The 16,188-nt window shown below is 36.5% G+C and overlaps 1 protein-coding gene across 3 annotated transcripts in view; it reads right to left on the minus strand.

Annotated features, from left to right (window-relative positions):
• LOC105490366 (interleukin 1 receptor accessory protein like 1) overlaps positions 1-16,188 on the minus strand; it is a 1,633,350-nt gene that overhangs the window by 686,403 nt on the left and 930,759 nt on the right. For all 3 annotated transcript variants that reach the window (XM_071089317.1, XM_071089318.1, XM_071089319.1), the window contains exon 3: positions 4,903-5,182. In XM_071089317.1, coding sequence (XP_070945418.1) covers positions 4,903-5,182 — 280 coding nt within the window. The remainder of the gene's footprint in view (positions 1-4,902; positions 5,183-16,188) is intronic.

Consider the following 16,188-nt stretch of genomic DNA (forward strand, 5'->3'; position numbering starts at 1 on the left):
TAACCGATGTAACAAATCTACACATCCTGCACAGGTACCCCGGGACTTAAAATAAATAAATGCATACATACAAATAAAAAGAAAATAAGCATTTTTTCAAAAAACTATTAATTCAAAATAACAGACTTAAATGTAAAATGTAAAGCAACTGAATTTTTAACAAATTTTTTAATCTTAAAAAAAAAATAAAACAAGGAAAAATCTTCAGGACTTAGCATTTGGCAGAATTTTTCGACTTCACACCAAAAGCATAGTCCATAACTGGAAAAATTCACAAATTGAACCTTATCATAATTAAAAACTTCTGCTTTGTAAAAGACCCTGTTAGAAGGATGAAAAGATAACCTACAGGCAATCAGAAAATATTGGCAAACTACATCTCCAAAAAGAATTAATATTTAGAACATACAAAGAATTCTCAAAATTCAATGAGGAGAACATAAATAATTACATTATAAAATGTACAAAAATATGGACATTTTACTGATGAGAAGAGAGATGGCAAATCAACACATGAAAATTTTAATCACTAGCCATTAGGAAAATGCAAATTAAAATCACAATGAGTTATCACAATATGCCTACCAGAATGGCTACAATTAAAAGTAGTGACAATCGCAAATGCTGCAAGGATGTGGAGAAATCATACATTGCTGGTGGGAACATCAGATGGTACAGCGACTTTGAAAAATAGTTTGGTACGTTCTTATAAAACTAAGCACAAAACTACCATTCAATCCATATTCACTCTTGCACATTTATTCCAGAAACATAAACTTATGTTCACCAAAAATTGAATACGAATGTTCATAGAAGTTTCCTTTTTAATATCCCCAAACTGGAAATAATATAGATGCCTTTCAACAAGTGAATAAATATTGTGGTAGTTCATACCATGGAATACTACACAGCAAAAAAAAAAAAAAAAAAAAAAAAGGCATGAACTATGGATATGTACAACACTTGGATGGATTTCAAAGGAATTATGCTGAGTGAAAAATCCAATTCCACAAGGTTCTATACGGTATGATTTCATTAATATTGCATTAATAAATTAACAAAACTATAAATATAAAGGACAGATTAGTAGTTGACAGGGGCTTGCGATTGGAGTTGGGTAGAGATGGATGTAGCTATAAAAGAACAATAGGAGGGGCCCTTGAGATGACGGCATTGTTCTGTATCTTGACTGTATCAATGTCAATATCCCGATTATGATACTGTACCACAGTTTCACAAAATGCTACCACCGAGTAAATCTGGGTATGGGATCTCTCTATGTTATGTCTTGCAACTGAATATGAACCTGCAATTATCTCAAAAATAAAATTTTAATTAAAAATAGGGTGCTAAATAACGTAGCATGCTACCATTTGGGGGGCACTGGAATGCTTCCACATGTACCAGCCAGCTTTGCATATGAAACTGCTAGTAGTGCATAACTATGAAAAGGGGAATTAAAAAGTTGGAGGTCAAGAATATGGAACTATTATTTTATTTTATTTTATTTTTAAGAGACAAGTCCTTGCTCTGTTGCCCAGGCAGAAGTGCAGTGGTGTGATCATAGCTCACTGCAGCCTCAAACTCCTGGGCTCAAGAAATCCTCCCACCTTATCCTCCTGAGTAGCTAGGACAACAGGTGCACACCACCACACCAGGCTAATTTTTCAAAAGTTTTATTTTTTTAGACACGAGGTCTATGTTATGCAGGCTGGACTCGAACTCCTGGCCTCAAACAATTCAACTGTCTCGGCCTCCCAAAGTGCTGGGGTTACAGGTATGAGCCACCACATCTGGCCACCAAATTTTTATTATTTTAAAAGTAAACTTGTTTTTATATATGGCCATAAAAGAAGACAAAAGAAATTGTTACATAGCTTTCCTTCATTCACTTTTTCATGTAAAAAGGAAAAATATAAATTTGAGTAAACTGAGTAAAGAGCCAAGAAGTATGGAGCAAAGAACTGTGTGGTATTATTCTGTCCAAAATAGATATTAAGAGAAGGAAATAATAAAGTTCTTGTTCATTATAATGATAGTAGACTTAAATGTTTCCATTATGTATGCCATTTCATTGCATATATTCAAGTGTAAATGGAAATTAGTTTTATATGAAAAGCTTGATAAACAATTTCATTGAAAAGTTAATACTCTATATTGATCAGAAAGACTAGAACCTAGAATGGATGCTAACATTTTCAAGGCTCTAAAATTCTTTGCAAGTGAATTATTTAAAAACTAATGGTGACAGTTTAGTGGCTTGATAGCTAGCAATATGCCAAAATGTCAGTGACTCAACTGACAGCCCCTGAGCGCCTCTCACATCAACACCAAGCCATGCTATTTCAAATGCTGTTTGTAAAGACTTTTGAGTACCCCTTTCCAAATTGGACAAGGAAGATGCAACAACACTCGCTTCAAATCGATTGGCATATTGGAATTTCACTGACAAAAGTACCTCTTCCTGCAGTTTATCCCTTTCTCTAGATTGCCACTTGACACACATAAACTTTCAAGTATTTGTCTTTTAGTTGCACCTTTTATTAAAATGTAGACATATGAACATATGGCAAGTGTCAACATTTTGGAAACTTTTCAATCTTCCATTCATTATTGCAACTGGAAATTCAGAGGCTTTTTTTTTTTTTTTTTTTAGACAGAGTTTTGCTGTTGTCACCAGTGCAATGGCGCGATCTCAGCTCACCACAACCTCTGCCTCGCGGGTTCGAGTGATTCTCCTGCCTCAGCCTCCCGAGTAGGTGGGATTACAGGCATGCGCCACCACCCCCGGCTAATTTTGTATTTTTAGGAGAGACAGGGTGTCTCCGTGTTGGTCAGGCTGGTCTCAAACTCCTGACCTCAGGTGATCCACCCACCTCGGCCTCCCAAAGTGCTGCGATTACAGGCACAACCCACCATACATGGCCCTTCCAGAGGCATTTTAATGCAATTTCTCAGAGTATTGGATCATAGTGTAATTTAAATACATCAGAGAACTGCAACCTCAGTGTTTGTAAAATTCAGATTACTATGTGAAAACACCATTAGTTTTCCATCAATAATGAGTGACGAAATGTAGTGTTGTACGATGGACATCCATTTCAATTCTAATGTCAGATAAATGAGGACAAGCATTTGCCTATCTTGAAGAATCATCTCACCACATGCATGAACAATCAGAAATAATGATTATTTAAAAGAAACATAGCAGATATGAAATTACAATCTAATTACTATTGGTCACATGGGAACAGCTAGTCCAAACAGTATTCTTTAACTGTACTAGTATGACAGTTATTGATCTGTACCCCTACAAAATCTCTACTTTTATTAAGAGTTATGTTTAATCATGAAAGGATTAGTAAACCCTAAGAGAAAGAAGAAGAGTTGCCAAAGGAATGATGCATTTGTTTGCTTATTTATTTTTGAGATGGAGTCTCACAATGTAGCCCAGGCGAGAGTACAGTGCTGTGATCTTGGCTCACTGCAACCAAGCAGCTGGGATCACAGGCACATGTCACTAAGCCTGGCTAATATTTTGGATTTTTAGTAGAGATGGGGTTTTGCCATGTTGGCCAGGCTGGTCTCTAACTCCTGGTCTCAAGTGATCTACCCTACTCTACCTCCCAAAGTTCTGGAATTACAGGCATGAGCCACCACGCCTGGCCAGATGTATTTGTTCTTTTAAAATCCATTAGGCATTTTCCCCAAACACAACACTTTACAGATATTAATTTATATTTTCCAACATTAACATAATATATGTTGTCAGTGTTAGAAAGATACATTTCTGTTTAACTTTTATGCAACTTGACCTATTTCAATGTCCTAGCACACCTGTAGCCATGACTCAGCTTACAGGTAATTCTTACAGATGACAGTGAGAGGGAGGCATGATATTCATGACAGGAGTGTTAGCTGCTGATCAGGATTTCAGAAGTGGTAAATTTTTCTTTGAAAAAGATACTAGGTGATTCTGAGACTTTCTCTGAGTTTGGGTATCAACTACTTTAGATTCTTCTTTATTTCTCTGAATAAGCCCAAATACAGAAAGCCAAATAAATAGATTTAAACACACCTTCTATATGACTATACCCAGCTTTGCTAATGTTCTAATAGTCCAATGACATACACGATCATTCACGAAGGGTGTGATACACAATCCATGGGGGGCTAAATGCTTAAACTGAGGTTTTTAACTGCTAATGTGTTGCATGGACACTGCTTCAATGCATTATCATTAAACAAAGTGCATATGCCTCTTCTAGAAGCTGACAAAGATGTGTAGATGTATGGTGAGTATCCTTGAGGATACAGGGACTGAATTTGTTATTAACTTTGGTATAGGCCCTGAAAGACTTGGGAACATTTTTGTATTGATCCAGAAGTTTTGGTTAGCAAAGCAATCTGGAACACAGTCTTCATTTTCTCTAACATGGTAATACTTTCTTCTTCTCCCTGTGCACATACACACATTACCTAAATCATCTTTACAAATGTGTGTGAACCAGAAGTATCCATGCTCTATCTGTCTGTGAAGGGCAATAACAAAATGTTACAACTCATTTAGCAAGAAACTATGCATCTATTCTGCAAGTCTTTGCTTACATTTTATTTGCAGCATTTTACTTCCTCTATAAATTTTATTTCATAGTTTTTAGTAATTCCTGGTAACATAAGTAGCTACCCAGAAGGTATCTCTTTTCTCCATAAGCTAGAAATAATGTCTAATATAAATTCCAATCCCATCTTTCTATGATTGTGATTCTAAATTTTAGAAAGCAGCAACACATGCAAATATTGAGACAACGGCTTTAGGCAAAAGAGATAGCAGCAAAATTTAAGTATGAGAAAGCAGCCTGGGATTTCTTTGATTCAGCAGTAATATAATTAAAGGGATACCTGATGACACAGGCATAGAGACCGCTGTCCTGTAGCAATGTTGGCCGGAACCAAATGGAGTCTTCTTCTTTGCTCATTCTACTTCCATCAAAGGCTATTGGCTCTTCAAAGTCTCCAGGACCAGAACTTTTGTACCACATCAGGCTGAGTCCAGCACTTTGGGCAAGGGAGTAATTTGCTCTGATATAACCATAAAAGAGTGCACATTTGATTCGAACAGGCTCTCCCACCAAAACTTGATATTTCTTGATATCAATAGACCAATCAGTGCATCCATCAGCTATAGTAAAAAAAAAAGAGAGAGAGAAAGAGAGGAAAAACATTAGAAGGAAAAAATAAGCAATTAGATTATTCATTCATCCAACAAATATTTACTGAGCATTCATATTGGGTCAGGTTTAATTCTAGGCACACAGCACATAGCAATGAATCAAACTAAGAATGGCCCTGCAAAGTAGTGGACTCTGCTAAAAAACAATGTATTGTTCACTTAGTCTGTTTCTGCTGTCATTTATTATTAGTTTATACCAGTGTGCTGGTTATTGATTTATTGCCTCTTAGTTCTAAATGTACCTTTCTGCCTGCTTGGTAAAAATAGATCTGGGCCTTTGAGATATGTTTTTCTTTACTAGCTGGCACTGAAGCTTGGTGGAGAGAGGGCACTGGTGAGACATTTCAGGAAGAAAGGGATTTACTTCCTATTTTCAGTGTGCTCACTTGGCAGGCTCTTGCAGTGTGCAAGGCTTCTTCAGCACCTGGCTCCAACAGTGCTTGGCAACCAGCAGCTTGGCGATGTTTCCCAGGTACCTTAGAGGGAGGGTCTCTGTTAACTTGCAGAAGACAGATTTCTGACAAGTTCTGCTAGTATAGCAACTTAGTGATTTCTGCCATTCGGTAAACTATGGTCGTACCTTCCCAATAAAGTGCGGATCTCTGCTTTGGGGATGAAAACATAGGGACTTTTTCTTAGGTGTGGTGTCTCAGCCCCAGGGCTAATGGTAGTCATTCCTCTATTTTTAAGGGTTCTCTTTTGCTATACTCTGAATGTTTATGCCGTCCCCTGAAAATCCAAATGCTGAAGCCTTAACCCTCAATATGACGGTATGTGGACATGAGGCCTTTCTTTGGGAGGTAATTAGGATTAGATGAGGAGCGTCATGAGAAGGACACTCTTGATGAGATTAGTGCCCTTATAAGAAGAGACACCAGAGAGCTTTCTCTTTCACTCCATCGTGATTACAAAAAAGAGATCATGTGAGCACACTGCAAGAAGGTAGCCATCTGAAAGCCAGAAACCAAATTGGCTGTACCTTCATCATGGACTTCCCACTCACCAGAACCGTGAGAAATAAATATCCTTTGTTTAAGCTACTCAGTCTATAGCATTTTGTTATGGCAGCCTGAGCAAACTAATACATCTTTCTTTCACATTAGCCAATCCCTTCATTACTATAATCCCATGTTACATTTAATAATTATTTGTATAAACTTTCACTGTTCAAATGACTGTGTTTTTTCTCTGACTGGACCTAAACTGATACAAGTGAGAATAAATATTTTACAGCCAAACAATATAGAAATCAATAAAAGTGAGTTGAGCTCTGGTAGTGTATTTTTTCACAGCCAGAGACAGACGTAAACAGTCACTTTGCTCTGACTTCTGGGAGAATCGGAGAAGTGTAAACAAGAAACCATGTTGGGAAATGGGGAAGATGGGGGTGGGGTGTGATTGGGTTTTCTGTGTTTTCTGTAGGTACCATCTTCAAAATGACATCTTGACACCATTTTTAGATCACCCCTCTCCCTGCACACACATACAAAACAACAGGTTCCCACAGGGCATCAACATTATCATCATCATGGAGAAGTTGTGAATTTACTGTTTAGAGAGGGCAGTTGCCCAACACTTAGCAAGAAAATCAATTTGGCATTACTCAGAGTATACAAATGTTGAGCAAAAGGGCAAAGACTGAGAAAACAGGACCTCTGACAGCAATAACATTTGAGTATTGCAAGCAGGGTTAAACTCACTACAAATTAAAAAGAGGGCAATCTAACAACTCTGAGAACAGGATAAATAATACAGTATTCCAGAGAAGAAAAATGGTCTAGATGAAAAGGAGGATGTACATTATAGCAAGGAAGACACATAATAACATGTGGAATTAATTATCCACATTTATTATCTTTAAATTATATCTAACATCTAATAAGCACTGAACGATGTGTCAGGAGTTTATAAACTTTCATTTACCATTCACAGAAATACAAACTGAGGCGTTTGAACTTGCTCTTCCCTCGGCCTGGAACATTTTTTGCCAACCAACAGCATGGCTTTCTCTTTCTTTCTTGCCAAATATCACCTCCTCAGAGAGGCCTTTGGCCTTCCCATCCTGGTCACTTGATCCAGAGTAGGCCTTGATATTTTTTTCACAAGACCTATTGCTATTTGATATTATATTATGTAACTACCTTGCTTTCTGTCTCCCCAGTTGAAAGTAAATCCCATGAGAGCAGGGATGTTGTCCTTTTCACTTCCCTTTTTAGCCACAGTGCCTAGAATTGTGCCTGCTAACCAGCTTAGCATACATTTACTAAATGAATAAATGAATGAATGCTTGAATAAATAAGCAAAATAAACAATTGAATTACCAAGTTATACACTTGAAGAAACTCCATGTCGGCTAATAAGGGTGAGTGCTGGGTTCTCACCCAGATTTATCTGAACCTAGAAATAATTCTCCCTACTGTCACATATTGTTTACTAATAAATGTGTCAATTTCACAGCCTTCTTTGATTTAGTTAATTTCAATTACCAAATTTGGGTTTAAAATTTTTACAAAAGGGCTGTATGGAGGTACTATGTACAGTAAATATGCTGCAAGCTTGGTGGGCATCATCAATGTCTGAGTCATTGTCATAATTCCTGTCAATGACTACTGTAGAGCTGGCATACCATGTTAAACAGGATGAAAAAACTACATAGAGATGTCCAAGTTATATAATTTCATATATTTATCAAAACAGTTTTGTATATTTTCCCATTGCATAAAATGAATTCTAGGTGGTAATTTTTTAAACAGTTATAATTTTGATTATAAGTTTAAAATTATTTTGTTTTACCATTATGTAAATTACAATAGAATCAAGTTAATATAACTGACTATCTGTCATGGAGGGTATCGCTGCTAGTGAAAAAGGTTGAAAAACCTTCAAGGTTGGAGTATATAAACCGTATGATAAAATTATTCGAGTCTCAGAAGATTTGTAGTATAATGCAAAATGCTTGAAGGGAAGCAAAAAGATTTAGTCTAAAAAGTTTTAAAAAGTTAGTAACAAATTAGATCGAGAGACTAGAAGAGAGAGTTGTGCTGAGAACGCATACAAATATTAATACACACTTTCAGAATATGCTTTCTGAGAAAATGTTGGAAGAAAATCACAATTATTACTGAAAATTACTCTTACTCCATACTTAAATATTAGTCAGGAAAAAAGTTTCATACGGTTCAAAGTCATGTGCCAAAGAAAAGTTAGAGGCAAAATGAAGGAATGGCACTTTGGACATTAGAGAAACTTGGTGTTCATTTCAATACGGAAACAGATGGAGGATCTATGGCTTAGGAGGTTTTACTACCATTAAACTAAATGCATGCTGTTCAAAAATAAACTTAAGTTAAAATGGTTCAATAATTCCTGGGGAAAGATGGCAAACACTATAAAGAACAATTCAAGGCATACTCAAATTATTTAAATAAAATCTTCCCCCCCCCCCCCCCCCCAGAGACGGAGTCTTGCTCTGTCGCCCAGGCTGGAGTGCAATGGCAGGATCTCGGCTCACTGCAACCTCCGCCTCCCAGGTTCACGTGATTCTCCTGCCTCAGCCTCCAGAATATCTGGGACTACAGTGCATGTCACCACGCCCAGCTAATATTTGTATTTTTAGTACACACACGTTTTCACCATGTTGGTTACACTGGTCTCAAACTCCTGACCTCGTGATCCGCCCGTTTTGGCCTCCCTAAGTGCTGGGATTACAGGCGTGAGCCACCGTGCCCGGTCTGCATAAAATCATATAAACGAATGATGGACGTAGGTCTCCCTTCAACAGTTACAATAAAACATTTTAATAAATGAAAGAAGTGATGAAGGAGATATAATTTTTTCCTTTGTTAATGTTTTGCCTTATTTCCACACATGTTCTGTCTTACACCTTGCATGTTATATTATTGTTTCTAAACCAGTTGAAAATAATTTAGAGACTTAATGATATTTCATCCCCAAATACTTCCGTATGTATCTCCTTCTGAATAAAGACTTTCAAAATATACCCACAAAGTGTATTTGTTAACCTTGTGTAGTGAGACCTTTAAAATCTTAAAAGGATATGTGATAACTTACAATCTAACTCCTGATGAACAGAATTGCTGTTGATCCATTCAGTTTTTTCTTACTTGAGCCCACAAGCTTTGTTGGCTTGGGAACAATCATTCCAAAACCATATTTCTAGACACTGTTGATTTCATTACACATTAATTATATGTAATTTATCTAACTTTTATTGTTACTAGTTTTTAAAACTCTCATCAGGTAATTGTAGACACTGGTAGTATTTAATCTGGTTTTCTCCCTTTTGGAATAAAATACCTTTCTATAAGTCTCTCTCAGAAAGTTTGTTATTGGTACTCTCCATCCCTGATGGGAGGGTTCTATGGAAATACTCCAGTTCAACATATCTCTGCAGTACACGTTCTTTCACAGTCAATGGGAGTTTATGAAAGAAGCCATGAAGTTACATTGGGGAGTGGGAGTAAGAAGTACCATGTTCATTCATTTTTGTTACCACCCATAAAGTTCTGGGAGCTTATATGAAGACAGTAATGGAATTAAGATTCAGAAGTAATTCCTTCACTAACGATGTACTATGAAGAAAAGCTACCTACATTGGCTATTGTCAATATATTCAAATAAGAGTAGAGAAAGTATTTTAAATTAAGTCACTATTACTACCTATGTAAGAGCTAAAAATATTTTCATGGTAACAAACTTGAAGTTTGAATTCTTTCAAAAAAGTCTAATAATATAAACATGTTGCATACTAATATGAAAGTGAAATACTATATTTGCAGAAGGATAAATTATGTTACTTTAAAGTAAAGTTGAGCATCCCTAATCAGAAAATCTGAAAGCCCAAATGCTCCAAAATTCAAAACTTTTTGAGTGCCGGCAAACATGATGCCACAAATGGAAAACTCTACACCTGACCTCACTTGATGGGTTACAGTCAAAATGTAGGTTCACAGAACACAATTTATTTAGCATCGCCAAGGAAAATATAAAATTACCTTCGGGCTATGTGCATAAGCTATATATGAAACATAAATCAATTTGATGTTCAGACTTGGGTTCCATTCCCAAGATATCTCATTATATACTGTATATGCAAGTATTCTAAAATTTGAAAAAGATCTGATATCCAAAACACTTCTGGTCCCAAGCATTTCAGAAAAAAAGGATACTCAGCCTGTGTCTACTTGGGTAGATATCTTGGAATAATAATTAAAAACTACGGAGAGCGACTCTCACCTTGCAACAGCAACTCTTGTTGTTAGAGAAACAAACAAACCAACCCAAACTTCTAAGTTTGCCTTTTTAAAGCTCTACACTTGACTTTGACCTGAGAAAAAGTCTTCATAAGGGTTTCTCTTCCTTATGTGTGTCTATATGTGAACAAATCATCAATGTTGTAGGTTAATTTACTCTGAACAATTCTTTAACCGTTAATCTGAAGGTCCCACGCATCTGTGTGGGATCATGTTATTCCTGCCTTGCATTAAGTAAATTCAATTTCAGACTTCTGTTTGGATCTTCGTTTTTTACTTTTTTAGTGTTTAGAAGTGACATGAGAAAGGACCTCACACAGTACACGGAACAAAGGGGATGTTCTGCTTTCCATTCACACACTGAACAGAAGCAGAAAAAGCCCTGCTATTTGAGCAAACACAAACAGATCCACGTCATGCTACACGAAAATCTGGATTCTTATTTTCTTTTGTTAGTCTTGGCACAAGAAATTGATTCAGATAGGTAACATCTTGGTACATATGGTCCATCTATGACTTTAAAGATTTTTTTTCACTCTTTTGATTATGTAGTTACCTTATGTTCTTTAGTTAATACATACTTTCATTAGCATGTATCATATTAAATCATTATTTGATTGCATGTATTTCATTGATCACTGAAGTATGGGGACTCTGAAAAGTGAGACTTTACCGTATCTCTATCACTATTGCTATGTCTATCTCTATCTTTCTCTATCTTTATCTCTATTTCTATCTCTGCCTGGTTATTTGTTTATCTATCTATGTATCTATCATCTATGTATCTAAATCTCAAACAGGACCCAGCAGCATGCGCCTGTAGTCCCAGCTAATAAAAAGGCTGATACGGGAGGATTGCTTGAGCCCAGGAGTTCTAGTCTAGGCTGGGGAACATAGCAACACTCCATCTCTAAAAAAGAAAAAAAAAAAAAAACTCATTTAGCTCTAATTATAAATCTAGAGCTATTTCCATATCTATATCTATTTGGGGCATAAGAGGCAATCAATAAATATGTGTTGAATAAATTAGTGATTAACTAAATAACTGTTCACTTAAAGGAGTATTGAAAATGTATACCTTTGGTGTTAACACAATCACTAACAACAATTGTTTGTAGGTATTTTTAACCCTAATAATTAAAAAATAGCAGTATGCATTTTTCCTTTCTAATATTGCAAAGTGATACAATTTTCTAACTCAGAATAATTTGATTTCACAAAACTGAGTGTACTTCGGGACTCAAATCCTTGTTGATACATTAAACATATTTTACTGTTTTTCATTAATTAAGCATACTATTATATTATTTATTTAGCTCATGTATGTCTCCCGGAAAACCCTCCATTTGGGTAAAAACTGATAAGAATATGTGCAGACAGATAGGTCAGAAAATATTGCCAGCTTCAGGCATTTTATTCCTTTGGGACACTTGTTGCACACTGGATTAAATATCAGCATGATGAGCAACAGACCAAACAAACACTGATCAAATTTAATCCTTTTCCCAATTTAGAGGAGCCTCACAGGGAAGGCCTGTTAGATGGCAGGACACCCAGCTGGCAAATTGATCTTTTAAAGAGAAAGTAACAGGATTCAAGGCACAGATTTGCTTTTATTTTGTTTTTGTTTTAGAGCAGACAGAAGAACACAATTACCATTTTCAAGATAGCAAGTTACAAAAGGTCTTTAAATTTTATAACAATCCCAAATGGACTAATGAATTGTTTTCAGCAATGAACACATAAAATAATCATGCAATAAACTTCAAGTCATATATTGGTGTGAGTCCACATGTTATAGAGCACATATGATGTGCAACTCACTCTTCTATGACAAAGATTACTGAGACTAGCACCACCCTTGAAGACACCATCTGTAAGTGGGAACAGACTTGTCAAAAACCATGTATAGCACAAGAAAGAATGAATACATTCTGAGAGCAATGATGACATTACTGAGGAAACACAAAGCAAGAAGTTTGTTTTACCTCTAAACCCACAACTATTTTCCACTTCACAGATGAACTAATGGAGCAGGAAATTTGACTAGGAAGATCAAAAAGGATTTAAGAAAGAGAAGAAATTCAAAATGTGCCTTAGTTTAAAACCTGATAATTTGGAAGAGAAAATTGCAAGCGAATGGGATATCCCAGTTAATAGGACAGTATATGGTAAGATTCTGAAATAGTGGAGCGGTGAGGAGTACAGAAGAGTTTAAGGAGGTGAAAATAAGTGCAGAAAAGACAGGTTTGGTGACACCATGCCAAGAAACTTGAACTTAATTCTGTAGCCCCGTAGTTTTCAAGTTTTAGTGTGTATTAGAATCACCCGGAGGACTTTTTAAAACACAGAGTTTTGTGCACGCCTATCAGAGTTTCAGATTCCGAACGTCTAGAATGGGCCCCTAAGAATCTGCGTTACTACGAAGTAGTTACTACAAAGCAGGTGATGCTGCTGGTCCAGGGATGACACTTTGAAAACCACTGCTAAAACCAATGTAGACAGTGGTAAACGTCTGCAAAGGAAGGGTTAGAATCTGATCTACATTTTAGAAATATCACTTTCAAGACAATATCAAGGATGGATTGGAAGGGGATAGCTAGGAGTAAGGAGACAACTCTGAAAATTCTTAAAATAGAAGTAAAAAGGCCGGGCGCGGTGGCTCAAGCCTGTAATCCCAGCACTTTGGGAGGCCGAGACGGGCGGATCACGAGGTCAGGAGATCGAGACCATCCTGGCTAACACGGTGAAACCTCGTCTCTATTAAGAAATACAAAAAACTAGCCGGGCAAGGTGGCAAAAAAGAAGTAAAAAAAGAAAGTGGCAAAAGCTATGACAAGGAAATGTGGGAAGAACTGTAGAGTCAGAATCAACAGGATACTGAGATTGATCAACAGGAAGCTGAAATTGAACAGAAGGGCGAGATGAAGGAGAAGGAGGAGTCTAGGACGACTATAAGATTTCAAATCAGGATTACAGAGAAGATTGTGGCACTATTAATGGAAATGAGGAGCAGAAGCAGATTCAAGGCGAGAGATTAGTGTTGTTAGGGACAAAGTCTTGTTTCTTAGCTTACCACACATTTTCTGCCTTCATTATAGGGGTTTATACAGCAGAACATTATTGCTTGTACTTTCTGGTATGTACAACAAAAGCACTGCCGTGTATCCTTTTCATATTGTGAGCTCTGCTGGACATTCAAAACCCTGACATTAGAGAAAAGTTTAAGGAAAATGAGAATGAAGTCTGTTGTGTATTTTAATATGCATATGCTTTCATATGAATAATATCATACAGATTAATTGCCTGTTTGATTAACTTCTTACAGAGATTGTAGAGGAAAACTAGAAACACACAGCTTGTGTACTGCTCTGCCAAGTGAATTTCTGAGAACTTTTTTTTTTTTTTTTTTTTTTTGAGACGGAGTCTCGCTCTGCTGCCCAGGCTGGAGTGCAATAGCCGGATCTCAGCTCACTGCAAGCTCCGCCTCCCGGGTTCACGCCATTCTCCTGCCTCAGCCTCCCAAGTAGCTGGGACTACAGGCGCCCGCCACCGCGCCCGGCTAGTTTTTTGTATATTTTAGTAGAGACGGGGTTTCACCGTGTTAGCCAGGATGGTCTCGATCTCCTGACCTCGTGATCCGCCCGTCTCGGCCTCCCAAAGTGCTGGGATTACAGGCTTGAGCCACCGCGCCCGGCTGAGAACTTTTAAAAAGGTTAGAACCATTTATTTAAGTGATGCCAAGTCTATTTTTATCACAGAAGAAGTCTCATGAAATATATAATATATTGTAAACAGATTAGCTTCACATACAACTGTTTTGGGTATTAATCTACATTCATATGTGTAATCACATATCTATTATGATTGGTATCTGTTGACATACTGCATTGTGTTCTGGGTATTACAAAAATGTATCTGTTTACCTCATTCAGGACCTTTCCTTCTCATTTTTGTCATACATATAAAAATATCCATCCATGTTATCTAATTAGTACTTCTTCATTTTCTTTTTTTTTTTAATAACAGGTTTCAATATGCAGAATACTGAACTGGACCCCTTCCTTACACCATGTACAAAACTTAACTCAAGACGAATTAAAGACTTAAATGTAAAGCCTAAAAGTATAAAAACACTGGAAGACAATCTGGGACATTCCATTCTGGAAATAGACCCTAGCAAAGATTACATAATAAGGACACCAAAAGCAACTGCAACAAAAGCAAAAGTAAACAAATGGGACCTAATTAAACTAAAGAGCTTCTGAACAACAAAAATAAATAAATAAATAAATAGATAGATAGATAGATAAATAAAATAAATAACAAAAAGCAAGAATTAAGGATCAACAGAGTAAACAGACAACGCACAGAATGGGAGAAAATATTTGCAAACTACGCATCCAACAAAGGTCTAATATCCAGAATCTACAAAGAACTTAAACAAATTAAAAAGCAAAAAACAAACCACACCATTCAAAACTGGGCAAAGGACGTAAACAGACACTTTTCAAAAGAAGACATACACACAGTCAACAAGCAGATGAAAAAATGCTCAACATTACTAATCCTTAGAGAAATACAAATCAAAACCACAGTGAGATATTATTTCACACCAGTCAGAATGGTTATTATTTAAAAGTTAAAAAATAAAAGATGCTGGCGAAGTTGTAAAGAAAAGGGAACGCTTATACACAGTTGGTGGGAAGATAAATTAGTTCAGGTACTGTGGAAAGTAGTGTGGTGATTTCTCAAAGAATTTAAAGCAGAACTATCATTTGATCCAGCAATCCCTTTATCGGGTATATATCCAAAGGAATATAAATCATTCTATCATAAAGACACATGTATGCATATGTTCATCACAGCACTATTCACAATAGCAAAGACATGGAATCAACCTACATGACCACCAATGGTAGACTGGATAAAGAAAATGTGGTACATATATGTCATGGAATAGTACACAGCTATAAAGAACGGTGAGATCATGTCCTTTGCAGCAACATCAATGGAGCTGGAGGTCATCACCCTAAGCAAGCTACTGCAGGAACAGAAAACCAAATACTGCCTGATCTCACTTATAAAGTGGGAGCTAAACATGAAGCAAACATGTATACAAAGAACAAAACAACAGATAATAGGGCCTACTTAAGGGTGGAGGTGGGGAGGAGTGTGAACATTGAAAAACTACCTATCAGCTATGTTTATTACATTGGTGATGAAATAACCTGTATAGCAAACCCGGATGACACACAATTTACCTACGTAACAAAGCTGCACGTGGAACCCTCAATGTAAAACAGAATTTTTTTTTTTTTAATTAGTCAATTCACTCCAAAATGTTATATAAATTTACTACAATGACAATCAAATGAACACGCTAATTCTAAAATTCACATAAAAATGTTAAGTACCTGCTATAGTCAAAATAACTTTTTAAAAGAACAAAGCTTGAAGTCTTACGCTACCTGATTTCAAGATTTATCATAAAGTTACCATAATCAAACTAGTAACTCTTGTCATCAAGATATAGACAAATAGATAAATGTAACAAAATTAGAGAGTCCACAAATAGATCCACACATATATTTGCCACTGATTTTCAACAAAGCAAAAAGGCAATTCAGTGCAGACAGGACACGCTTTTAGACAAATGGTGCTGGAGTATTTGGGTACCCA

This window comes from Macaca nemestrina, chromosome X (assembly GCF_043159975.1).
Source record: "Macaca nemestrina isolate mMacNem1 chromosome X, mMacNem.hap1, whole genome shotgun sequence".
Lineage (NCBI taxonomy): Eukaryota > Metazoa > Chordata > Mammalia > Primates > Cercopithecidae > Macaca > Macaca nemestrina.